This window comes from Chroicocephalus ridibundus, chromosome 6, assembly GCF_963924245.1.
Source record: "Chroicocephalus ridibundus chromosome 6, bChrRid1.1, whole genome shotgun sequence".
Classification (NCBI taxonomy): Eukaryota; Metazoa; Chordata; class Aves; order Charadriiformes; family Laridae; genus Chroicocephalus; species Chroicocephalus ridibundus.
This window is the reverse complement of record NC_086289.1, coordinates 49126640-49154562: the sequence shown is the minus strand read 5'-3', so window position 1 is coordinate 49154562 and position 27923 is coordinate 49126640. Positions and strand designations below refer to the sequence as shown.

General features: G+C 39.6%; 1 protein-coding gene across 1 annotated transcript; it reads right to left on the bottom strand.

The window, feature by feature from the left end:
* Positions 1 to 27923, bottom strand: PCOLCE2 (procollagen C-endopeptidase enhancer 2). Its single transcript, XM_063339886.1, has 9 exons — positions 27667 to 27923; positions 26453 to 26561; positions 18182 to 18437; positions 16367 to 16491; positions 13111 to 13247; positions 8154 to 8308; positions 4358 to 4441; positions 2163 to 2330; positions 1 to 530 (listed from the first exon to the last, which is right to left on the bottom strand). Exons 1-9 carry the CDS (start codon positions 27750 to 27752, stop codon positions 400 to 402), a joined length of 1251 nt encoding a protein of 416 aa, XP_063195956.1. The 5' UTR covers positions 27753 to 27923; the 3' UTR covers positions 1 to 399.

Sequence of the window (27923 nt, the reverse complement as noted above, 5' to 3'; positions counted from 1 at the left end):
TAAGCACAGATAATAATGCAGGAATCCATGTAATAGAACAACTTTAGAAAAAAAGCTAAGTTAAAATGAGTTACTATAAATATTGCACTTAGAATTCTTATTTTACATACACAACTCCTTAAAAAAATTGGACAATTATAAATTAACAGCTTCCAAGTAACTGGAATTTGGTATGTTTGAGATCAGATGGCTGTGCTGCAAATCTTCAGCTTTAAGACTTAGGAGGATCTGTTCTCGTCTTGGTAGGTCCGTGTACTGGATACCACTTTGTGCCAGGGTGTGCTTAGGTGGGTGGAAGAACCGTTGAGCGTGTTGACAGTCAGTTGTATTTTCATGATTTATACTAAGTGAAAATTATTTTTCAAGAGAGATGATAGAATGCAGCTGCAGAGTTTAGTTTTAACATGTTTTGTTTTTCAAGGCATTTAGGATCTTTGAGTTCTTAGTCTTAAAACTCATGACAAAGCTGTTGGGAAAGACTTTTCCTCTACCGTCTTCTTCTACCTGGCCCATGATGATGTAGTTTAAACCTACAAAGGAGAGTGTGTGATTACAAGACAGAACTTGGGGACGTAATTTGGTAAGTATAGTTCTTCATCTGTGGTCTCTATTCATTTGCAGTCTGTTACCGATGCCTTCTAACACTTTTTTTTCCCTTCCTATCTAAAGCCTATACTTCCTTACCCACCTTTGCCGTGCTTGTTACGCGATAAAGTAGTTATGTAAAAATCAAGTAGATTTATAGCTAAGCATCTACTACGTAATTAAATATATAGGAGATATTCATTAAATGTAGACCATCTGAAAGACATCAGAAATGCAACATAAACACTGGATAACTTAGCTAGTAACACCCGAAGTGGAATGCGTCTCATTCATTTTGAATATTTTCTCATTTGCTTAGCTTGTAGGATAATGCACTTGAGTCTTTTCATTCCCTTTTCCTCCCCCAAAGACATAAACGTTTTTTAGATATATAGAGAGGCAGTCAGGCAAGCGAGGTGGGCTTAATGTGTGATAAGCCCTTGCTTTGGAGAAATCAGATGGATTTGGATGTTTTTATGGCTTAGAAGGGTTAGGGGTTTGCAAGGCTGGAAGGAGTTGTGTTATAGGGGTATAAGTAGAAAAGTTTAGATATTAAGTAATGGCTATTCAATAATTCATAGCGATTTAGGAAGAGAAACAGAAGTGTGTGGTTTGGAGCCAGCAGGATTTTCTGCCTAAAAGGGAACAATTTGTTCCACCAAGGATATTATTGTTTCCCAGACAGGTGTCTAGTTTCCAGAGAACTAAAGGTAAAAGCAAAAGCTCATTTCTAACAAGGATTTTTCACTTTGGTACTGCCCACTTTGAATTAATGTGCTTAAATACCGGTAGTATCCTGAATGTTATCAGGGTTTTTTTGATGCTTATTAAATTATTTTGACTGTTTCCTGCCATGGTTCCATTTATGTTCTCCTGTTCTACCTGCTTACTCAGGAGGCAGAGCTGAAAACTATTTTATTTTTTATGTAGTTACTTCAATGAAACATAGTCTCAGTATTTCTTATACCACCATATAGGTAACCTTGTTAGATTTAACTGGAAATTATCTTTTTTGATGTACTCTGTATAATACTGTTTAAGATAGCTATAGAAGTACTGGCTGTTTGCAGATATAGATTGGGCTTAACACTACTAGTGTTTCTACAGTAAAGATGTAAATACATACAGGAGCGAAGCAGCAGGTAAACATGTTGATTTTTGTCATTTGCTGTGACCTACTGCTCTTCTAGGTTTAGCGTGCTTTTGTTTTTCCCTTCTAAATAACTGTGTATGAAAACTAGCTCCAAAATACATACACCCAAAAGCAAAATCTAACTGACCGTCAATTGAGAGAACCAAATCAGATTTTACTTTATATCATGTGGGTTTAAAAAAAAAAAAAAAGAAAACCTTTTCAAACTCCTTTGCCCTAAGTGAGTCTAATCCTTTATAAGTAAAACTGAAAAATGCAATACAAACCTGGATAACAAGTTATTTTTATCTTAAATTGTTTATAATATTAGTGGTTCATTATAGAAATTACTGTAATTTTACTGATTTTTGTGGTCATATTTCAAATAGCAGTTTTCAAAACTGTTGTCTTTTTTAAACACACAAAACGTTTTTTTTGTACTTACCTCTTCTGATGAGAGGACACTGCTTACATACAACAATAATCTTGGCACTCATACTCTTGCCAGCTTGCTGAATTGCTAAATTTCCCTCCTTATATACATTAATGGTTGATATTGTTGCATGCAGACTGCCAGCCCGCGTTATTGCTGTGATCACAGTTCCAGTTATTACTAGAAGAAAAGACATTTGACACATTTTTATTATTTTTAGACATAAATTTTGAGGCATCATGAAAACTGACTAAGTATAATAGTCCATAATGAGGAAACAAACAATACTGGAAACAGTTCCTAAAAGCGTGGGTATCACCTGTAATAGATAACTCACTACTGACAAGTTTTGGTGGCACCAAATATAAAACTGTTTCTAGAATGTATCAGTCTTTTGCAAGCCCAGTTCTAGGTTTTTATAATTGCAATTAAACGGTACAATTTTATACTACTTTTAATGACTAATTTTAAAACAGTTGGAGAAGTTGAAGTGAAAACGTTCTAGCTAAAAGCTGAATTGCCAGCACTGACACTCTCAAATGAGTAGCAGGGAATAGTTAATGACCTGGGAGCTAGATTTTGATCTCGCGGAGGCCTGATACTGATACAAATTTGCTGATTTCAGCTAAATTTAGACTACAGATTAGACCACCGTATCTCCCAAAGACCTCTCAGTATGAAAATAAAGATACCATTTTTTTCCCTAGGATGACTAGATTAACTTGTAGGCCATCTTAATTTATCAAAAGGGAAACAGTAAATGGTATTAGCAATTTTTTTCTTCTCGATTCACCTTTTGTAAATAAGTTATTCTATCTTAGGATCAACTAGATCTTCAGTTATCCAGTATGACCAGCTGGATTTATTTTACAAATCTGCATAATCCACATTTTGGGTTAGGCGTTTGTAAATTTGGACATTATCTTCCTTTAATCAAGAGCTTTTAATTAAATGGGAATGTTCAAGTTCAAGCAAAAGAGAACTGCAGATGTTAAAACACTGGGTGTTGCACTTGTATTTCTAGAAACAATAAAAATGAAATGCATGATGAAAGAGAAACAGCTTTTCTTTTCTAAATTCATAAAGTCAGCAAATAAGCTTGGAATAAATCATATTCTACAAACAGCACACTTTCTGTTATTACCTTAGGATACACTTGCATTCACAGTAGCATATAAAATATTCTTACTCTTAACTCCTGCCATGGAAACGACTGAAAAATTTCAAGTATTTGACAAAGGTGAGAGTGAATGTGATGTATTATCCTGATGCTAAAGGAAAAAGAACAAGTTCTATGTAGTCTCATTTGCCATCAGCCACAAGAGCTGAGGCGTGGTCAGTAAGAGGAGACCATTTATTTATGTATTTATTTTCTACCAGCTTCTTCTGGTGCTGGGCCAGCCTATACTGGTTGCAAATTAAAGCAGGCTGGTGGTCAAGAGTGGTACGGGGTCGTGCTGCAGCGACTCCATTCTGCTTTAGGGCACAGCCACAGCCCTCAACTGTTTATCTAGTGAAAAGCTGCCCCCGCTTTCCTGAAACAGCAGATTGCCTCTAATCTCATGGGATTAGCTAGAAAATTAGAGAGAGTTAGATTAAAACAAACAAATAAAAGGGGGGGTGGAGGTGGTGGAAACGTTGTCCCATCAAAGGCATGTTCCAGGGGCTTAAAAAAGCCTCTAGTATTAATATGGGAAGATACTCTGAGACATAACTGAATAAATCAGCAGTGACAATGCCATCCAAATATACAGCAAATACCGCTTTTCCTGAGTGAATTGTGTCTGCATACAGAAAGCAGGGCTTGTCAGCTTCCATGACTTCCTATTTCTTTTAAAAGTATTTTGGAAGTCTATAAACTGAATTGTGGAATACTCAGCAGGCACAGCACAAAATGTGTATTGGCTGGTTACAAACAAATGAGATGACAATACAGTGATTGACTCTGTACTTCCCTGTAGTGGGTTGTCTTGCTTTTCAGCTTGAGAAGGTATGTTTGTTTCAGACGTATATGCAGTGCCTATTTTGGAATATCTCCAAGAAAGTATTGAGTAAAACACAATAATGTTCGATACACACGTAAAATGGTATAAAAACATGGCCTATATATTAATGATAGCTCAGAACTACATCTGGTAAAATTCTTATGAGTCTAAAAACACAGTGCCAAGTGAATAGTTAAAAAGAAACAAACTTTGCTGCCTTACCGAAGTTGCTTGAACAATAATTGCTTTCGAGAGTCCCACTCCTCTTACACTTCTGCTGGCACAGGGCAACTGTGGGTTTCACAACTTTTTGAAGAGAAAAAAGTAAATTGAAATAGAAATGAAGTACCTGATACAAATGCAAAGCAGTACGTTTAAGAAAAAAGAAGAAATATGAATAATCCTGATGTATACATTAGCTAGATCTGGCATTGCAAGGGTTGAACACCACGATAACAATATTCGTTTTCTCTGCCATCGCCTCCAATCATCGTCTTTTCGCATCTCAGCTACGTTAGAATGGGATGTTACAGAAAATTTACATTTTATTGCAGTATGATCTTACATATTTAACTTATTTAGTGTTGTTGCCTGTTGTCATACAGCCCTAGTAGTGCACTTAAAGTATCCTAACATTATATTACGGTAACACTGCAGAGGAAGGGGATGGCCTTTTATCTGAAATTACTGTACTGTGATGGAAGAGATCAGAGTTCAAATTCCTGACTTTTTTTGCTGAATTTTTCACATATCTTCATGACATGTAGTACTGTATAATTTTTACTGCTGGCATTTTGAAACACAACATAGTGTTTGAAGTATCTCTTTAATATTAGGGTTGGACATTTCCTTTCTGAAATGGAATGCCTTGTTTATAAACAAGTGAATATACACTTCGGGGTTTTCTTCCTCCTTGGGTGGATGTTAATAGTCTCTGTACTTTACTCAGCTAAGCCTTTCTACATAATGTCTTGAGATGCAGTATTTTTAAGGCTTTTATGTCCTTTTCATATTTGTTTGGAATTGGTCAATGACATCATGTTTATTGGAAATGCGGAGTTGAGACCGACAGATTAAAAAATGCCAAACCCCTACATAGACTTGATTTCCAGGAAAAACTGAATTAGTTATGAAGAATGTCTTTATGGTTTTTTTCCTTTCTTTAGAATGGTGTGTTTTGCAGAAGTTTTATCCAGCCTATACTTTCTGAAAAAGAATTTAGGACTAATTTTCCAATCAGTAATTTACACTTGTACTTCTCTTTTAATTGAATAGACTGATTCTTTTTCTAAATTTGCAAGTTTCTGAGGTTCATCTGAATGGCATTAAAATGACTTTGTCTTCAGTGTTACGCCATGACTGTCAGAAGATCTGCATACTCATTATTTTGCCTTTCAGATTCAAACTTTAAATATGGTATCCCATATTTTTCACTGTTTTGGGTTTGTTTGTTCTTTTTTTTTTTTTAAATCTTCACATGATTGGTATTCAGTGAGACTCTTTAGAAAGTTAAATGCCTCCCACAAGGAAAAGTGCAAGTTATTACGTCTATGGAGGTGTACCTAGTCATATTCTACATGACGTAGCCTCAGTCGTACAGTCAGATCTACACGGTGATGGGAGTGAAACTCCCGCTGCCATCGCTTCCACTGCCTTGATGTGCCTGCACAGTTCTTTCCTACCAGTGTGTATTTCTAAAAGTATTTTTAATTTTATGCTGAGTTGCTTTTTATAAAGTGACTTCTTTGTAGAATACAATGTAGAAATAATATGGTATATTCATCTCCTAGAACTTTGAACTAAGTGATAATTTTTCAAATTGTTATTTTAAATTACAGTTAGCGCTTGGCGGGGTGCCATGCCACTTAATTAGTTTTCGTGTCTCACAGTGTCAGTTGCTAGGTCAGGCAAGTCCTATCTCAGCGCTATATGCAGCACACCAAAACCGAAGGATTTAATGTTCCTCGAGTCTTTCAATTCAGTGTCCGTAGTAGGAAGATTAAGAAATGTAGCGGGCAGATGAGTCACAGGTGCAGGCCAGTATGGTAGCTGCGAAAAATTTATTGAGGTCCTCTGATTTTTCTAAATTTAAAACTGGGATTATGCATTACAAAATACTCATTTGGTCCTCTCAGGTTTGTTTTTTTTCTTTGTGTACTAACACTTCAAGTTTTACTTTTGAGTTTAGTAAATTTTGGTTGGTGACTAACTTTGCTATGATTTGTCAGTAGAAGCTGCCTGTTTGTACAGACAAGTAAGGTACTTTACCAAAATATGAACTGGAGAAGATCTGAATTAAAAGTTTAGTTGACTACCATTTTACATGTAGCCATATTGACAGACAAATGCATGACTTGATCCACTGAAATAAGAAAATAAAATCCTTAACCATATGTACTGGATTAATCTTGATTTTATTAATGTATTATGTAACATTTATTTATTTCTTCAAATACTAATATTTTTATGTAAGATGGAGACTGAGGTCTTGAAAGTGCCTACCAAAGCTAAATATTTTATTAATGCCTGGAGTTCTGTGCAAGTTTGAACAGATCTGACTTGCAAGATAATAAGCTAGGTCTATTTCAACTGGACACTTCTGAATGCAAATGACTGATCAGAAATTTGACCTAACTGTAGAGGTTTGGTGTGCTTTGGTTTGTTTTTAAGATCAGAAATCTCTACACCATGCATAATTGATCAGACATTGAAAGGACTTCTTATTTCTGTCGGCCTGACAAGTCCTTTTGAACACCTGCCCTCTGTTGTCCTCTCTCGGATGACTTTGCACTGGTTTTATTTTCTAACACTGACGTTGTCATACAAGTCGATTCAGAATTAATTAAAGTACACCTCTTTTGCATGTGCACACCCAAACAGCTCACAGAGCAAAACTCAATGGCAAAACCCTGAACGCAGATCCAGCGTCAGGTATCAGACAGCCTGGATTAGTTGAGACCAAGTGTTTCAACTAACAACTTCGTTAAGAAGTGCTTTATAGTGAAGAAGAGCTGAATTATTCATTATTAGAGTAGCAGTCACATCAGAATGATTTACAGTTCATTATGATTTCATTTTTATAATATTTATTTTCATCTATTTTAAATACCTTTCATTATCAGTATTTAAGCACCACAGCTTCTTAGTTTCCTGCTGACAGGCCATGGCTGTCCTGACTTTTGAAGTGTTTTAAGTACAAATCAGGTTATGTGTTGCAAAAACATCATAAATAATTTGGTTTTCTGCTGTAACTATATCTTAAATCTTTCTCACTCAGGTTATAGAAATTGTAAGAATTTATCCCTTCAATATCTCAGTAATGAGGTAGTTTTGGCAATACCTTCAGAGAAATCCTCTAATCTTTTGTATATGCTGTCTAGTCTTAAATATAAAAGGAAACGTATTTTTAGTGTGACACATTTCTTTAAGTTCCAATCCCTGAATTTTTTAAGATAAAAATAATTCTAGGAGAGTGTCATGTTGTCAGGATGTCGACAGAATCTGAAGAGGGCTCAGGTGGCTTCCATAGCAATTTTGCTTGATCTTAATAACTATATGAAGAAAAATATGCTGAGATTTTTACATATTAACTTATACAGAAGAAGGAGTTTCTTTAAATAAAACTATTTCCTGAAATAATTAGAACTTCTTATATAACAGAATTTTGGTCATCTATTCTTCTATGAAATTTGTTAATTAACTGTCAAAAATTGAGAAGAGAGAGGAAAATTCTCTCAGCTGGAGTGAGTTACTGTTACACTGAACTCTCGCCTGGACAGATTTCTTTTAATAATGTTAAGTAGATTCTCCCTTGAGTATATTAAGATTCTCCCTTGAGTATATTAAGATACTCCCTTGAGTATATTCATGTTAATTCATTCTGTCAACATTTGAAATACTAATAAACCATAAACCTGTCATTTTTAATATACTTTCTACTACACTTTTCCGTAACTCTCTCCTTGTCCTGGTATAATTTATTTTTCTAAGAAATAAAATTAAAGGTAGTAAAACTTACTTGAAGTAGCAGGGACTGTTGTAGTAGTAGGCAGAACTGTAGTTGTGGGTAACTTTTTTGGTCTAAATTTATAATGGCCAATAAAACCATCAGCTGTTAAGCTTAAATCAGACAGAAACTGAACAAGCAACTCATTTCTCTCAGAGAGAATAGGCCTGAAATAGGAAAAAAAAATTTAAAATATTTTCATTGTTTTGAATGTCAAAGACAAAAAGCATTAACAGCATTCTTAAAAAAAAAAAAAAAAGAGTGCGCTTCACTTGAATTATTGTTCTGAATGCAGTATCTGCCCCCAGACTAATACTGCAGTGCATGTTTCTTTGCTAGCATGTTAGACACTGGTGTTATGAAACTCATTCTGATGAATCGTCTAAACCTCTGATTCCTGAAGGTGGTGTCAATGAGTATCTTTAAATTCTTCTGTGTGACTTCATTGCAGGCTTCATTTCGATGGAATGGAAGGGGCTAGATTAACACAGTGGGAAAATATATTAAACAAATACTCGGTATGTAGTGGAGGTAAGTAAATGTGGGGTTTTTTAATTTGTTTTTGTTTAATGAAAAAACTTATTACACATTTGGAATGCCTTAAAATAGATTTCTGTAATTCTTTGGAAAAAAACCTCAAAAATAAGATCTTTTGGGTTATTATTTCTGTGGGCTTAGTTTTTGTCAGTGATCGGATATTCAATTACCAAGGCCTTGAAGAGCTAAAGGAGTTATTTTCTTAGGATCTGAAACGTCATGAACAAGCACTGTTCAGTGTATTAGTTCCAGTTCTTAACCTGCGTAGTCCCTACTATGACACTGACTGCCTCTGGATGTGGACGTAGTACATGAGACTTCATTCAAGGCTACTGTTGGAGAAAATCGCACGGAACGCGAGTCTAGCCAAAGCAGCACTTCTCTCATTCTTTTGGGCTTTCCATAGACCTTGTCTCAGTATTCATTAATAATTATTAACAAAAATTTTTCAAGCAAAACCACAGTTTCTGAAAAGAGGAAGAAAAACAAATATAGGGGCAAAACAATCTTGGTGAGGAGAGGGAAGAAAACAGAAAGTGGTTTTAAGTTGTAGTTTTACTAAAATGACTGTGTTGTTTCTTCCCAGGCAGTCTGACAGAGCTCATGAGCAGGAGTTCTTCAATCAGGCCTTTGAAGTAAGAACTTGTGATCATCTCCCACTTTTTTGGCAGGTGTTTCAGAAATCAGTTTACTCTGGTGGCTGAGTCTGACCTGACCGAAAGTAAGTGCCTGGTTGTCTGGAATTCCATAGATGCACAGATGCCATGGTAGCTGCACAGATTACGCTGTAGGAGGGCACTTGATCATCAGCTGCCCGAGAGCTTTGTTCTGCTTCCTGAACACCAGGGCTGCAACAGCAGCTCTGAAAAATCTGACCTGCTGCGTATCCTGTCTTTTAAAAAAACGCTTTTTTTCTGAGAGGCAAGGGGTTTTTTTGGGTAATTGGTTCTCGTAATAAATTGTGATTATTATGCATATCATTCATTTACATATATAGTAGTTGTATTTAGGAATCGGGTATGTGGTTACGCTGTTTGTTTGCTGGTTTGCAGTTGGATCTGAATTCATCTCTCCAACCACCAAATGACCAAATGAGTTCAAGGCATCCGCTTTACTCGTACTTCTGATGTATACTGTTTCTGTTACAGAACGCCATGTTACATTATCTGTATCTGCTGGTTAATGAGTTCCACCTTGCATAATTAGTGTCAGACACACAACCGATACTCTTTATAGAAGGCTTGCTTCACAATTCAGTTTACACACCATGATTTCTGGTTCTTTTACACCATTGGTCTTGGCCTGACTGTTTTTCTGAACCCAGCTGATAAATTTTTATAGGAATTCTGCAAATATAATGGAAAATCCCCAGGAGCCATATTTTCCCCCTTTCACTGGATATATAAGCTGCCTATATACAGCTCTGCAAGGGAAAGCGACTGTGTTCAAGCTCTATATTGGATCTCCGGTTAGGAAGCAATGCTATCCTAAAACTGGCTTTCAGACACTTCTAACATTCTGTAACAGGAAATCTCATCTCTAAGCTATGTGGCCTGGGTCTGAGCCCAGTCTTCTGCCCTTATTTGCCTGTTGCACAAAGTCCATACTAAAATGTCTGCATTTTGAAGCCCACTAGTGTTTCGCAGACCAATTTACAGCTTTGATATGCTGTGGGGATAGACGCCGAGCCACAGTTGAGAGGCAGTTTACAAAGCTACTCCTGGTTGCTTCTCTGGGACTCACTGGCACCTCTTCCTTTAGCACTGGCCTGTCAGCCAAGACCAGATCCTGACAGTGCAAAACGTACTGGCACAGCTGGGCTGGGTTTTAGCTGGAAAGAGAAAGGCAGCTAAGTCCCAGGGACTGGAGGCCCCCAGCCTCATCTGTAAGGAGTGTTGTTCACCGCTGCCTTCTGAGAACCAAGGGAAGGACGAGTTCTTGTGGAGTTCAGTTCTTACCTCAGTTGGAAAAGGTCTGAAATGTCACAACTTACAATATAGAGTGAGTCAAACTAGACTCTCATCATTAAGCTTCTGGCTTAAGCTCTGTTCAACTAGGAAGCAAGTCCATTTGCTCCAGCCCTTTGGATCCAACTTGCACACAACAAAACACTTATGGTAGGAACTGAAGGTGTTTGTACGGAACATCACTAGGTAAGTGTTTCTAATACGAGATTCTGTTAAGTTTTGGGGTTTTTTTACAGTAGCTTGAAGGTAAATACCTTACTGTTCTACAGTAACAGTTGAGTTGTAAGGGATGGATCTGCAAAGTCACGAGGAGGTTCTCATGCTATGCTCATCAGTGGAATACCTGTCTACCTGGTGATAAAGTATTAAGTAATGTAACTAACTTCTGTCATCTGCTGGTCTCTTTTTTTATTCTGTCTAAAGAGGGAGGAGTGCTTGCAATATAATTCTTTTTGGGAGGGTGTTTTTACTTCAGATGATGGTTAATTTTTTTATCTAATATATAGAGATCCTCACAAAATTCAGGTCAAAGAAACATATCACCCATTTGGAGACCTGTTCAGTCCATCTGCAGTCCCTCCAAGTGCCACAGCACTGCAAGGAAACAATTCATCTTAGTTTCCGGGTAAAACTCTAAGCTATGAAGTATGAAACCACTTTGCCATGAATACCTATGTGAGGCAAAAATAGAGAAATTCTGACTGTCATTTGGCAAAGAGGTGGAAGTGAAGGTCTGAGATTTCTAACCCGCCTCCTTGTCTTGAGGACTCAATACTAATACTAACTCTGCCTTGCATAGTCTCCCTCCATCTCACAGTCTTTGGGTTGGAGGCAATATGGAAAGATAGTTTACTTTTGTTAGTCAGGTTTTTCATGAAAACAAGGAAGTGATTATGCATGTAACTACAGCTACAATTTAGCCTCTTGTATCATTTTAGTGGCCTGAATTACCTATCACTTAAAGAAGAATCTTACCTGTAAGACTCTATGTTGTTGGTATCTTTTTTTATAGAGCAGCTTTTTAAACTTTACTACAAGAAGAGTGCCTGCAAATAAATTAATCTAAGCCTGAAAAGAAATGTCTTTAGATAAAAAGCTTCAAACTGGGGAAAAAAAAAACATCCAAAATAAAAAAAGTTTAACTCCAGACCAAAAGCTTAAGGTGGCTGAAGGAAACTGAAGTTAATATATTGCAGGTGCAACCCTACCCTTAAATAAATTCTTGCCAAATTTCTAATAAATTTCTGTAGGCCTAAGCTCACTCTATTTCTAACACTGTCATGCTACTGCCTAGCTGCTGCATGGATAAGAAAAATCTTTTAAAAGACTCTTTATTTTTAGAGTCCTACAGAATGTCTGCCTCCCCTCTCGTCTCCTGAGGGTATACTACATAACCCTAAAAACCCCACCAAATGAAAAACACAAAAAAACCCCCCACAGTAAATCTCAGCCTAGCAAGCTGTGCTTAGAAAGACTGAGCCATCCACCTCCTCCCTCTGCACCACAATTAATTGCACTGTAGCTGCCACTTCTGAGATGTAAGTCTCATCACACACCTCCATGAATTTATTTTTTTTTAATAGCTTGTATTTTTTGAAACACAATGCATCCTCTTCATCTTCTAAAGCTACTCAGCTTTAAGAAGCCTGATGGAAGAGGAACAATGGGAAAGGAGAGCTAAAAATTGCTAGCCTCACCCGAAAAACTTTACACTTTTGGGGGAATAATTACAATCTACTCTTGCTAGACCTGATGATATAGTTACAGTGACATTGGCTGGGCTGGGGGTGGTTTTTGGGGGTGTGGGAGGCTTGGTATGGGTTGTTTTTTGGGGGATGGGGGAGTTGTGGTTGGGGGGGCTTGTTGAGGAGGTTTAGGGGCAGCAATTTGATAGCAAAGCTGGTGAAAGCCTGCTGTTCTGCCCAGTGCACGCAGGAAAGCAGTCTGTGCCGTGAGAGAACGTGCTTTGGCACAGACGGAAGCGATGGTAAGCAGCGATGCAAGAAGCAGCCAGGGAACCAGCGGAAGGGAAGTGGCTGAGGGGAAAATGAGTCAGATAAAGTGAGTAACGAGCCAAGGGGCTACAGAGTTCAGCTGGATCCTTGTACTTCAGTATCTATAACCAAAACACGTATTAAGTGATGTTAGTGTTCGGCTACCATTAATATTGGTGTTACACCAGTATCAACAGCATTAGTATTGGTGTTATTAGACAGTGCTCTAAAGAGGTTTGAGGGACAGGACAGAACACGGGTTGGAGCCAGAGCTAGTCACAGAGGGAGGGAGAAGAGGGAAAACCTAGGGAGAGACAAGATACTAAGCAACTCCTGGAAGTTCAACTGGAGGTAGAAAATGTCATTATTTAATTTAAAAAAGAATAAAAATCTTTCAGAAGCCTAGTACAGAACTGTTAGCAAAATGACACACCGTGGTAGTGAAGTTCGTAATTCAAGAAGGTTACTTACGCTGGTGGACTGTCTCCGCAGTACTTCCCAATTCTTTTAGCATCATTGATTTCCCCACCATTAAACACTGCGACATAATCGTATCTGCAGTAGTTGTCTCTCTCCACGTCAAACTTCTCAAACTTTAACTCTATTAGCTGCAGGTAAAGTGTAAATAACTCATTAAGGTTTTGATATGTAGAATTTATTAGTGCTTTTTATAGTAAGTGACCTCTTCAGATGTACTAATTGATTTTTCTTTCCATAAAGGAAAAGTCCATAATGCGCCTAATTGTGGAGTAAAGTATTTTAATCCGTGTGATTTCTCTCCAATAGTTCAACATATGACTCTAATATTCTATAAAACATTTTGTTCTCAAATGCAATATTGCATATGCAAGTAGCTTCTGATAAAGTTATTTTTACAAGTGGATGAAAACAGGATAGTAGGTGTTAGGTGTTACGCTGCCTTTAAAATAACTGTAACAAATAAATAAACCCCAACCACAGAAAAGGTGCTTTTAGTGTCATTGTATCATTCAAGATATACTAAAGAAAAAGCAAGGGTAAAAAAAGTTGGTAAGAGCCATTTCACTGACTTCATTAAGAGCGGGGTTTGAATCACTGTGGTTGACAATGCTGTTTACTTGATGCAGGAATAAAAAGGTCAGAGACAAAAATATTGATAGAAAGAAAATTAGTAAATAGCAAGACTAAAACCAAGAGAAAGTCAGTAGTTAAAGGAATTGTGGTGCCATGCACCATTTCCATAAATGTTGGGGCTTTACAAGTCACAAGTGAGAACTTTATGCATGTGGTACTTCCAGTACCATCGCTGTTATCTCAACATGACTTGTATTTATGGACTTCTGCTTAAGAAAGAAAAACAAGACAAGAAAACAGAAACAGTATTTACGACTCTGAAATGAAGTCCTGCCATATGATTCTGTCAGTTTGTGTAGCAAGGAAGGAAAACGCAACACAACTGCACGATTGAAACAGAGGTAACACATGCATTTAGGTTGCTTCTTTATATGAAGCACAACAGTATTTAAATCACCTTCCCATAAATAGCACAAATGAGGCTTGAATGACAACACTGAATTGTGTTGATTGTAGATATGCAGGATTTCTCTCTAAAGGTCTGTCTCAAACAAAGATGACATTAAATCTTTTAAGACTGTACAGAGAAAAAGAAGTCGTTTGTACGTCGCATACACTTTATCTGATTTACTGCCATAGTAAAAAGGATCTTATTCTATGTTCATAGTAATGGCAGCCTGTCTTAGCTTTGCCTGGATATGCTTTTGCACTATTCAGATGTGTAAGGCATCATTTAGTTTCCCATAAAGTATGAGTAACCCAGGGGGACTTGGTTTCAGAGATGAGTAACGGGCTTGTTTCAAAAACCGTGTTGTCATGATGAAGAAATGCGCTTTAAGTGGAAGTACCCATCTGAATAATACACTTGTGATCGAAAAAGATGGTATAGAAAGAAGTAATGCAACTGGGAGCAAAAATACTAAATTCTTCCATGTGCAGGCAAAGCAGCAGGCCATAATATCTACTTTACTATTGTTCATAAGTGCACTTTGCACAAATAACAAGTATTTAATGATAGAATAGAAGCTCTTCAGCATCCTGAGAAGCTCCTCCATCTTCTGTAATAAATTAAGTAATTACTGGTTTGTATTAGAAGCAAAAGAGTGCCTTGTTTTATTGCTCACAAACTTGTGAAAGGGAAGTACAGACAACGGCACCTGAACTTTGGCAAATGGAAGTGTGAGCAGCTTTTCATGTGCGCTTGGAGAGAGATGCTTATTCACTACTTCCTCAAAAATGTTTTTTGTCACTGTCAAAATTTGCCTCATTTGCATGCAAACAACCACTATTGCAGTACACGAAAAATATACATTCAGAAACTTATAGATTTATGGAGCAGGATCTTCAAAAGGCAAGGGATATAACGCCATTATTTTTATGCTTATATAGCCTTTCTTAAATCTTCTCTACAAGCTTAGGAAGAGTTTTTAGGCTTATCTAGAGATATTTGTAAAAAAATGAAGTAATCTGCAGTTTACAGATAAGGTTTTAAAAATCACTGCCTATCTATAGGATTGTTAAATGACCTGTATCTAGCAAGCAAGGAATGTGGATTAAGAGGAGTACAGGAAAGACTAAGCTGTCATACTGTTTCAGTTCAAGGGAGAAAATATCTTGGTAAATGGAAAGTATGAAAGATCTGAAGAATATATTTATCTGGGGCAGCTTTTTTATTTGGAGGATTATGGTCATGAGCACAAGATTAAGAGGAAAGTCATCTTTACATGTAGAGGAATTTAAAAAGCTGGACACGGGTAAGAAAAGCAACCTACCAAATATGCTCGTTGAGCAAAACATTCAGTCATTGTAGACCCCCTGCCAAGGTACAGAGCAGGTGGCTCAGCAACAACCAGAAAATGTGAAGCTAGGATTGAGATTAGCCCTGCAGTATAGGGAACACACTTGTGTTTGCCGTGTGTGGCAAACAGTGGCCAGCGAGCTCTCTTGGTCTGCCGTCACATCTCTTCACGTCTTAATGAAGTGCTAACATATGCTCTGATGGCATCTGGCTAATTAAGCAAGCATGTTATGAGATGGAGCCTTCAAAATGTGAAATAAACCAAACTTTATGAAATGTACATTGAAAATCCCTGTGTGGGACACATCTGAATACAATCCCTGTCTGTAAGCAGAATAAAATAATTTCTGCTTTTAATAAATTCAACCATCTCTGCCAGAGTACCTCAATAACAAACTGCAGCAACACTGAAAATGCTACAAGTGTTGTTAGACTTACGCCTAGCATCAGACATCATCATGTTTCGTCCTGAGATGATCACCTTAAAACTTAATTTGCATGATGTTTTGTTAATTAACAAAATAATCTTCAAAAAAATCTATTCTAAAAGCCTCACCAGTCACAGATGCTTTAAAACGTTTAATTTAGGGGAATGTATCAATGCACAGAAGGGGACACACCATGCTGAGAGAGCACAGGAGCTACTGGAATGAGCCAGGCAGTACATGAGAGGACGGCGGGTATCGCTGGGACGCAGGGGCGCCTGCACTCCTCGCTTTACACGGCTTTACCCAACTTTACATTTCAGGCAGGCAGCATTTTTGTTGTTTCAGTGCCAAGGCCGGCAGCGTGCCGTGCGAGAGGCTGTTGCTGAGATGTTAGTCCCTGCGGCCATGGAAGCTGGGCCGTGCCAGCGGGGCGATGGCAGCGCCTTACCTGGTTCTTCGGGGCGACGATGTGCCAGGAGCAGGTGACTCCCGCTGGGTAGTCTCGCTCTGGCCAGTTGGGCGTTTGGAAGGACCCTGACGGCTTCTCCAGTCGTCCCCCACAGTACTGGTCCCCTGCAAGTACAGGCACCATGCTGACCAGAGGGCACAGGGAGGCAGGTAACCCACCTCACGCGTTTGTCTTACGGCAGAGGCCTCGCTGAGGGAGACGTGGCCGGTCCCAGGTGGTTCCAGCCACCTCTGCCACAGCCCCACGGAGGACACGGCTGAGCCCTTCGGCTCAGCTGGTGGCACCTCTGGGAAAACATATTCCCAAAGAAAATGCCAGACGTAGAGGAAGAGAGGGGTAAAAAAATCGTGAGAAGCATTCCTGCGAACACCAGGGGCGGAGGAGGACGAGCCAGCAGTGCTGGAGCAGCACCTCCACAGCCCCAGGGTGCTGTGCCGCGGCTGACGGGTGCTCCTGAAGGAACTGCGGCCTGTGGAGAGCCTGACAGAGAGGCGGGTTCCTCCATATCAGCTCCTCCCAGTCCCAAATTACAAATCTGTATCAGGTATGTAATCCTTATTTATAATAAGATTATGAACGTTCTTTATTATTAACTCTGTCACATCATAGATGTTTAATATATCTTTCAAGAAGTTATTAGTACAGGGATACACCTGGAAGGACTAATAAATTACCCATCACCTGCACTGCCTCTGCCCAACAGCCTGTCTAGTTTGGTATGGTGCTGATAGCAAAAGCCTTGAAGAAGAGTCCCTCAGCAGGGTGATAAATGTTTAATTTATCCCCTAACCTCCCAGCCTCTTGCAGTTCGTGGCCTTCCCAAGCACAAGACAATGCCTTTATGTTTAATAATACCTAACAAATTTTTCTTTCCTATGTTTTTCTAATTGTTTTTAAACCAGTGTAGAAGCTGAGAGTCCACAATGTGCCCTGGCACGGCCCTCCACCACTCAACAGCTCACTGAGAAAAATCACCCGCTCCTTTCCTTTGCAGCCACTTGCTCGTCTGGGTTTTGTATTAGAAGGACAGTGACTGTGGTCCCCATTCGCTTCTTCTGTACCCATCATGGCTTCACAGCCCTTCTCCTACACTCCCCTTGACCTTCTCTTTTCCAGCATGAAGAGGTCCACGCTGTGCAGCTGGTCTTTGTGTAGAAGATGTTCCTTAACTCTATCATACTTCTTGTCTCTGATTGCTTCTAATAGTTTTATTATATCCTGTTCTGAGATGGGAACATCAGAATGGCACGCAGTATTAATTCAGCATTAGAGATTTGTAGTGGAATAAATTTTTGTTGTTGTTTTGTCTTTATTCCCTTTTCAAATAATTATTAAGCTTGGGGGTTTTTTGATACCTATAGAGCGCTGGATTGATGCTCGACTATTGTTTTCATAAATTATCTATTTTAAACCTAAGATCTCATTCCTAAGCAGTAACAGTCAATTCAGAGCCCACTGTACTGTACATAAAGTTAGGGTGTTTTCTCCTTATTTGCAACAGTTATCTAGATGGAATTTCATCTGCCATTTTATTGACTAACCATTACCATACTGCTACTAGGTGCAGTTCTTCCGCAAACTCTTACAATAGTTAGCCCTTCTCTTTACTACTTTGATTAACTATGATGGTTAAACAGTTATACTTTGCTGTTTGCTATGTAAAATAATTAATGAATGCGCTGAACAGCACAATCCCCAATATCTCTGGCATCACATCTTTTTAAGCATTAATATGACCCTCCATAGAGTTGTATGGTTATATTTGTCTTCAGCACGTACATAATTGTTAATTACCTCTTTCATGTGGTTCTGCTGCAGAAAACTTTGCAATGAATCCACTTCCAGCAGTATTAGCATCTGAAGTCATCTGCACCAACATTTTATTGCTGTTGGATACAAGGGCACCTGGTTTCACAGTACCACAGAACCTGCCGATGCGTTGTCCATTGGCATGGCCGTTGTATATATCCACAAAATCATAGCGGCACAAGTTGTCACTTTCCAGGTCTAAATATCTAAAAGAAAGAACCACCACTTTTCCTTCTGGGACCTGCAGAGAGAGAGGAAAGGAAGGAGGGAGAGATATATCTTGAAGTGTGACTGATACCACACATTTATCTGATCCCACTATTTGCATATTTGCATATCCTTCACTTCTCACCAGGTAAGCTCTTTTTGTCAACTATACTCCAGGCAGAGTGGTTTTTAAAGTTGTATTGAACGAATCATAAAAACAAAGCTCTGGCCACCTCTGTTGTCATTATCTTCCTCCTGATCCCCAGTATCGTCTAGCCAGGCTCACATAGTTGATTACATACCATCACCACCCAGTTCAGCTTGGCATGTTTCTCTTATTTTCTGCTGAAAGTATGCAATCAGCCATGCAGCTCCCTGCCACCAAGGTGAGGAGGATGAGATTAATATGGTTTAAAAAAAAAAAAAATGGAACAAGCAATTTACAATTTTGAGCAACTGAAATGGCCTCTCTTATCGTGCTGATTTGTGTCATAAAGTTTCATCGTTTGAAGGATTATTTTTTTTTATTTACAGACACACAACTTACATTTATAAATAAAACTGCAAACTTAATGGCTAATGCTAATATTGAGCTAACCCTAATATTGAGCTATTGGAGTGGTACGTTTAGCTTGATGGCTGCAGTGAAAGAATTATATTTGGAAAGAATATGTCAAAGTATAAACAGAGAGTTCAAAAGAACCATTAGTGGGTGTCCTCAATACAGAAAAGAGTTTTGTTTTCTGAAACATCTGAGGAAACATAAAACAGGGCAAATCTTCTTACATGTCTGCATCTGTGGACATTGCAAAAGAGGCAAGAGTACTGAGAATGATGTAAATTAAGAGAGCATAATAGTTTACAAGGAGGAGAATGTTTCCTGGGATAGAGTTGCAAGCTTTTAAGAGAATAAGCAGCATACTGAGAAGTTAAAAACTATTCTAACAAAGCACTCAATGCTTTAAATATAACAGGACAGGAAGAAGGAAAACAGTATTTTAAAGTATAGAGGGACCCCAGGCAGGCAGAGTGGAATTATCTGCATTCAATTCATAGCCTGGCAGAGTGGCTACCTATTAAAATAATTGCAGCTGTTCTATTTTACTGAGACACTGCTATTGTTTTCTGCTTTAAACATATAACACACACTTAATATATCTGCAGTAAGTCCATATTTAAGCCACTTTCTTTTAAGAGTTCATGAATTTTTTTCCTTCCTTACCAGTGACTCATTTTAAAACACCAGTTTGAGATAAACTCCAACTAAACTGTTCCTATATGAAATTGTCAAACAGTGTTTGAATTCCATGAGTTTCAACGGTTAAAAATGCCTTGTCAGATATAGATGGAAGTGCTATAGATGGAAGCGACCACTTAACCCACAGAAGTTACTAATACACGCAGCAGCTGTAGATGTAGTGAAAAATGTGCTGTAGATATGTGAAGGTTACTCACTCTGGCGGCTGCTTTTATGTCTGGTGCTGATACTGATGCTGCAGAAGGACAGACTTTTGCCAGGAGCTGTTTTCAACTGCCTGGGCCCCACATACACACTGGCTGACCAGCCCCACTGCAGTTCCTCTCCCTGAGGTAGCATTTCAGAGTATTTTCCTTTAATCCTGCTTCAAAGTTCTCTCAAAAATGCATTCAGTTCCCCTGTGCTGACGTACATCACTACTACTAGTACTACTACATGAAAACCACAAAACTCATCTACTCTTACCCAGAAATTCCAAAGCACAATGACTATGTTTTAGAAAACTTTAAAGCCAGATGTCAGGTTTAAAACTCACGCTACGGAAAGGAGCAAGCCCTATAGCTGGTATCAGAAAAGAACCCACATGTATATTTAGTCAGCATAAGGCAAATACAGCTGCCTAGTCATATTGTAAGATATCCCATGAAAGCAGTATGACTCCTTGAATCACTGCTCTCATAACTAAATCTCTTATTATTGCATTCGCTTCTCTTCTGGTCTGAGTCACTAAGAAGCATTAAGACATGGTCATTTTAACAGAAAAGGAGCTAAAAGGAATTTGGTATTCCTGTCAGAAGACCTGAATGTTATTTATGGCTGTACTACAAACTCTATGTGACCAGACAAATCAGTTCAAAAATGCTGGCTGTGAAGGTAGTCAGATAAAATCAGATTTAGGCAGTTAAATTTAAGCAGCCTTTTTTCCAGAAGTATGTATATAAATTAATATATACTCTTTTGGGGTGGAATGCTCGTTATTTGTAAGTTTGAACAACTGGTACAACAGGATCTAAATAAACTTTAAAGGTTATCACGTTTTAAAACAGACTGAGCTGTTAAGCCTATGGTTAAGGTTGTCCAACATTTTCCACTGCCGTGTCTTACAGCTTTGCTACAACTTACCCACCTTAAAGAAGTTTCCCCTTTCTCTTCCACTGTTTCTGAATGCTGAGCACAAGTGGCTCTATCATATTAGATTAAATGGTTTTGTCAGTACTTATAGATTTTTCCCTACTTTCTCAGCTTGAATTGCTTCTTTGAAGACACCTACTCCCTCCCCGAGTTTGAAGAAGGAAGTTGAAATGTGAGAGGTGGCTGGTTCTGGGGTAAGAAAAGGTCTTTTTGCTGTCCTGGTAGAAATGCATTCAGATTTAGCCAAGCAGTTATCCCTCAGTGATGCTGATGGGTGCTCACTGACAGCTCTGATCCACGAGCACATTGAACCAGCGCTGTGCTGCTCCCACCGGCCTCACAGCGCCCAGTCCTACCCTCAAGAATTTCGTACTCTTGTGCCGCCCCAAGCGGGGCACAGGGAACTGGGACCTGGGACTGCCCCGTGCTCAGGAGGAGAGGACGCTGGCAAAGCAGCCAAACCCCGAACTGCCAGCCAACCATTCACTCGGGCTTGGCTTTTCTGTTTCATGAGGTAAGTAATTCAGTGCACCGTGGTATGCTTCCTTCTCCTCTCTCCACCACTATGTTATGCGATACTACACCACATTATCGAATTATATTTCATTATAGTTTTTAATCTCTCTAGCTTCTATTACTTCAGTCTACTTGATCTCAGTCAAGACTGCTCCCCATAGATGTACTGAGTTTCCAAGTTTTGTTTCATGACAGCTTGTAAGAAAATGTGTAGGGAAAACTCAGCCACCTGGTCATGAATGTTTAACAAGGAGCCTACTCCAGTTTTTAGTTGTCAGAATAATCTTTGCTCACATTTAGCTGAATTTGGGGAGATCAGTCATTTACAGAAATATGTGAACTGGGACCCTTAGTCACAGTCACTGCTTCCTGCCATTACTTTACAAAATAATGTCATTGCTTATTAAAATAATATTTTTCATTATTCACAAAAATATCAAATTTGTTCCAGCATGTTAAATTAACTATAAGTTTGTGGTCTGACCAGATGACATGCAAGACTGCAGCCGCTCCAGTTTGCAGCTACTCCCAAGGAATCCCACCCTAAACACAGGCGTCTTCACAAAACAATACTTTTATTTTATTTCTACCATTTCCCTTTTTTAAATGTTGAAAACTAATGTGCTAAAATCTGCCAATATTTATCCTAGGATACTAAAATATTGCTCCATGAGACACACAGGGGAGAAAGCAAGGGCCAGCATGACTCAGTATTGTTGTTTACTTTGAGCCACATCCGAGTCTGCTGATGCAGTAAGATGATGGGATACCTCAGAAGAAGAACTGGAAGGAATTGCAGCTCTTAAAAAAAAAAAAAAAAAAAAAAAAAAGAGAGAGAGAGAGAGGGAGGGGAGGAGTCAAAGGAAGAGTATGTGATGCTTCCCCTGCAGGGTGTGCCTTATTTTTCTGTTTTATCCATCCAGCTGGTATCTTTCAACACCAGAGGCACTTTAGCTTCTGCCTCTCCTTGTCACGCTGAGGGTGACTGACCCATACTTGCCCTTTGCTTCCCTTCTTCCTTTAACTCTGTGAACTTCTTTAGGATCAGAAATTATGACGCTGAACTCCTGTGAAGCGATGCCTTACTCCTATTGAAGGCTAGAGGAAAATTGCACTCCCTGAATTTTTAGGGGGACTTTTTCTAGAGCATAATTCCCTCAAATCATAGCCATAGACTATTAACCTCTCTCAAAAGAGCATGATTATATTATATATACAACCCACCACAAAATAAGGTTCCTAGATTTATTTTTTTTTTTGGTTACCAATCGTTGCAGGCATTTCATATACTGTTAATCAAAGTTCACTTACATTTAAAGTAGTTAAGCTGTTTTTCTGTTGTTGTTCTGACTGGACACAAAGCCCTCTTCATCACTGTGCCCCTCTCCGTTTCTGGGGAGGATTCCCAAACTGTCATACTTCTCAAAATTACTTGGTTTAGATTATTTGCTTTGAAAATAATCTTTTTTTTGGTGGGGAAAACCCATAAGTGCTAGCTTTCTGAGAAAATATTTTGCCTATTTTTTAAACCTATATTGTATATGGATTTAATATATTTTGGTGTATATGTTTAACACTAAAATGGTGATTTTATGTTTTGCCATAGCAGCCTAGGTAGACTTGAAAAATACATCAGCTACCTGCAAGCCAAACATATTATTTCTCTCTACTGAAAATTAATGTTAAAAGGTATCTGGAGTTACATGCTGGGAAGAACCACCGTTCCTGCCTAGTCACTTGTTCCCTAGCTCCATCCTCTCCAGCCACAAAGGAACAAGTTTTTTAGAAATTCGTATTAGCTTGCTCTCCCTGACAAAGGCACTAGATTCTGTTCAGCTGTTTCTTTTCTGGTAATACAGCCACGTGTAAAGATCTGTTCTTTACTGGAAGGGCAGTTTCACAATGATATGGGAAAATGAATGCTTAAAATGTAGAGAAAATGATTTAAAATATCCCACTCCCCTGGGGCAGGTTCCCAACTCCCCTGATGATAAGTAAATTTTTCAAACCTTGCTTATTGTCAGCAAACCTGCTGGAACATGGCTCCTGAACCTATAAAAATATAACCTTACGTAACTCTGACAGTCTTCAGTATTATTGTTGCACATAAAGCTGTTAAAAGTTTTATGGGAACTACGCGGTCTGCCAGAAAAACACAGAACAGCAGTCCAGATTCTTGGACTATGTGACACGTTCATGGGAGGTGACGGCCAAGAAGGATTAGAGAGTATTAAAAGTAAATGTATATGACATATTTTAGATAAAGCTATATACTCTACTATAGGAAAGGAAATAGCCGTAGAAATGACTTCTTAGCAAAGCCAGCTAAAAGCTGCTGGGTAGTCTGCCAAGGTTGTAATATAACCACAAGCATGTGCTGAACACTTCTTAGAGCTCTTAGAATAGAAAAGCTGTTTTCTTTAGCCAGCTGAAAAAGTCCCAGTCTCTTGAAATAACTGAACCATAATTGAGCTAGAGAGACTCTTCTAGCTTTAGCAAACCAGTTGGAAAGATTTCAGCTGATACCTGAACGCTACATTGCTTTACCTGTATTACCTATAACGTTGTGGTTGGACTCAATGATCTCAGAGGTCCCTTCCAACCACTAAGATTCTGTGATTCTGTTTTCTAAACCTATTTTCTTCTAAAGAATGAATTAGCTGTCACTCTGCCTCTCTGCGGATTTATTTCTTCTACAGAGGACGAGATCCTGTAGTTGCGAAAACAGCAGCTTCGTGCCTCTCGTGACCCAGATGCAAAAGGAATCAATGTCTCTTCCAGTCTTGCAGACTTGTCAGATCCTGCATTAGGCAGAGTGTTTTCAGGAAGGTGTTCACAGCCCTTGGCTAGAACGGACAGGCAAAAAGTCTTAGTCATCTTCTGCGATCAGATGCTAAATGAGGAAGCCTAACGCATATTTCTTCATGGCAGTGTAACTGCCTTTCTTACTTGGGTGCTACTGCAAGCTATTCTGAGCCTCAGCAGTATCTGGTGAAAGGACTTTGTTGTACAAATTCAGGTGAACCAGACCCTTGAGTGTACCACTTTCCCTCAGTTAGGTAAATCATCCTCTTTTTGAAGAGGCTGCAGGCTTCTTCTGGCAAGTTTTGTAGTCCTTGCCTTCCCTACATCCTTCTTGCACATCCGAAAGACAGGGTGTTCTACACAGTTGATGGGGGGAAAAAAATTGGCTTGGCTTAGTGAACCAAGACAAGCAAGACCCCTCTTGTCTAACAGGGGTTAAATGTGGTGGGGCACAAGAAAGCCTGGACCACTACAGTTGTGCAGCCTAACTCTGGCTTTGGGTGAGCTACAGAGGATGGGTATGCAGCAGTCGAAAAGCAGGAGTGAACGGCAGCACAGCAGGAAAGTGGGAGTCAGGATGATGATGAAATGCCAGAAGCCATCGAGTTCCTCCCATGGTCAATAAGGCCTGAGTGCAGACACGGCTCTGCTACAGCTTTGTGGTAACGCTGTTCACAATGTTCAGGCTAACAGGGATGCTCGCATCTTGTCGGCAACAGCCACATTAAGTCTGCAATGAAACCACTCTGTACGGACTTTTTAAACACAATCAGTTGTTCTCTTCTCCCTCTACCCCCAATATATGATGAAGGGCAGGTCCATGGGATACTTCAGTAATTGCTTCTTCAGTTGCTTCTACAGTGCTGCCTGTAATTTGCATTTTTTAATCATAAAAACTTTATGCTGTTATAATCAAAATTATTATTTCCCTCCAAATTCAGTGTTGAATGTTTGAAGATGTGATACTGAGTTAAATATTGGTAAGCTAGCTTTGGAGGGTTTTTTTCCCTTTTATGTAAGGCATAGGTGTATGATTCCAAACGCAATTTGCATCTGCTCTTCAGATTGTAAGGTGGGCCACGCTAATTGCTGTAATCTCAGCCCCTCGACAGCAGGAAGCAAGTTTGTTTATGAGCATACGCTGTATTTCACATCATACTCTTCTAGATAAAGTCAGTCACAGATTAAAGGTAACCTCTAGCTTGGTCCTAATAATAACAATGCAACATAAAAGAGCAGAAAGCAACTGTTTCAGATTCACTGGTATCCTTCAGATAAAATGATTAAAATTACATCACTCGTTTGGTACGAGAGTCGTTTTAACCGAACACCGTAAACAGATCAATGTCTCCTGCTTTGCGTCAGCATCTCTATAGTAGCAGGAGACAATTATCCTGTGCCATCCCGTTCTACTGCCAACACCTAACCTGCAACAGTCTCCGAACTGAACTTGTCTTTAGTGATCCCGTCAACACACAGACTCGTTTATTTTCTTATGCTTTTTTATGCTGCTTTTTTCTTTTTTCTGTAAAGCCCATAGTCTAGGCCTGAATGTCGCAGGAATTCTTAGTGAACTGTGCCTATGAAATGGAGAGGAAATTCGGTGGGAAATCTTGGAGGGCTTAATTGGTGCAGATGTGAGGAAAAGTAATCATTCATTCCAATGCCTTTCTCTGAGTCTCTGGATAAGGACACATCCAGCACTGAAGCGTTTAGTCCTAGTTGTTTAATGGCATTTGCTCTCCATGAATACCATGCCTCTGCCCTACAGTCCCACTTCCGCATCAAAATATCAATTGTACCGCATGCTTTTGCACAGTCATTTACAACTGTAACAACGCTTTCCTATGGCTTTCTCAGCCTGCTGTATGACATACTCCAGATGTCCTGGCTGGCAGAACACTGTTATTAGCACACCACAAGCAAACCTGCCTGAATTTTTTGTTTTTGCTTGAAAGTTTTTCTGTGTCTTCTTGCCAACAAATTTTGGTTTTCATTACCTACACCTCAAAGCTTTAATCCAATTTGATCTACCTAGCTATTGCTTTCTGCAATCACTGAAAGGGTAAATGTTGGCTTTCAAGCCGGTTAAATTAAAACAATTAGAGGTGTATCTATGGAAGTCAATGAAAATTTGCTTCTGACATTAGGCGAGGTCAGCTCTATTTCAGCCACTATTATCACATTACAGAAACCCTAAAAAGCTCCAGATAGTTGAACTGCTCTGAGTTACCGACTTCATTGTTGCACATAAGTTATCCCATATAAAACACTGGCATTAACAACAAACAGCTCTTCATTGTCTGCAGCACTGATTTTGTGATATTAAAAATTCTTACTGTGATTTTCCAAGTACATTTGCTGTTTGGAGGGTAGACTCCAGGAAATCCTTCACTCCCAATAAACCCTGACTCTCCAGATACAACTCCTCCACATGCAAATGTAGGCCTGAGAATAATAGGAAAAATAGTGCTTAATTTTTAAATATATTTCATTTATTCTTTATATAATAGTAAAGAGGCACGGACTGTCTTATACTTAAAAACACAACTTAAATACTTAAAAACATTGCTAACTTTAAACATTTGTTTCATTACTTACACAATTTCATTACTGACATAGAATGTGCAATTTAACGCGCAAGCTTAGGTGCAGAGAAAGTTTAACTACTTGGACCTTAAATCTGTGTTTACAGACTTATCCTTCCTTCCTTTTTTAATTCGTAAGGTGTGGTGGTGTGATACATCATTGCAAATTGCTATTATAATGAAAAAAAATTATCAGGAAGTCAGTAGTAATTACTTTTTATAGTATATATAATAGTAGTTAAAAATAGCACAGTAATAAAAGTAACTTTTAATTCCATTCTATGCTTTGAATTTAGATACTTAATAAGTAAGTCGCTATGTAAGTTTTCTACACCACAGGAGCACAATCCACCACGTGCACAAGTCCCACTACTCCAGTCGGGTGATGAATCGTCTGTCCTGACGTTACCGGTGCGAGGACATGGAGGGCTAAAAAACGTCAGGTGTCCGCTCCCTGCTCCGGCCACCCTGGGCTGGGCTGCGGGGGCACGGGGGGGCCCTGGAGAACCCCCGCGTGGAACCACAGCCTTGCTGAGGAGGGTGAGTGAACACCCTACTGAACTATAGATACTGGGATATATATATCATATCTTACCTTGTATATTTATTATTATATCCTATATAATATTATTTGGAACTAGATGATCTTTAAGGTCCCTTCCAACCTGAACCCTTCTATGATGTATTATACCATATTGTATTATAATGTTGTTACGTTACTTGTTGTGTTACACGGGGCTGCCGCTCTCGCAGGGGGCAGTTTCGGTGGGAAAAGCCCCCTCCCGCGCCGCCCTCGGATGCTGCGCGGTGCTACGAAACACCCGCGGCTGCTGCCCGGGGGCAGCGGAGGCGTCCGCACACCGCAGGGCCGCGCGGCGGGCGCCGCTCCGGCGGAGGGAGGGAGGGAGAAGCGCGTGGCGGCGCTGCGCGGGCGCGGAGGGAGAGGCGGGGGGGAGGCGCGGTACCTGTGCGGCGGGGCGGCGGGGCGCGCTGTCGCCGCCAGCAGCAGCAGCGGGAGCAGCGGCGGCGGCCGCGGGGCGGCGGGCGGCATCTCCGGGCGGCGGCGGCGGCTGGGGCAGGGCTGGGGCCGCTCCTCCGGCTGCCGCCTGCTCCTCCCGTGTGCGCCGGGGCCGGGGGAGGAGGCAAAGGCTTCCGCGGCCCCCCGCCCCCGGGGCAGGGCAGTGCCGGGCAGGGGCAGTGCCGCCCGTCCCCCTCCCTCCCT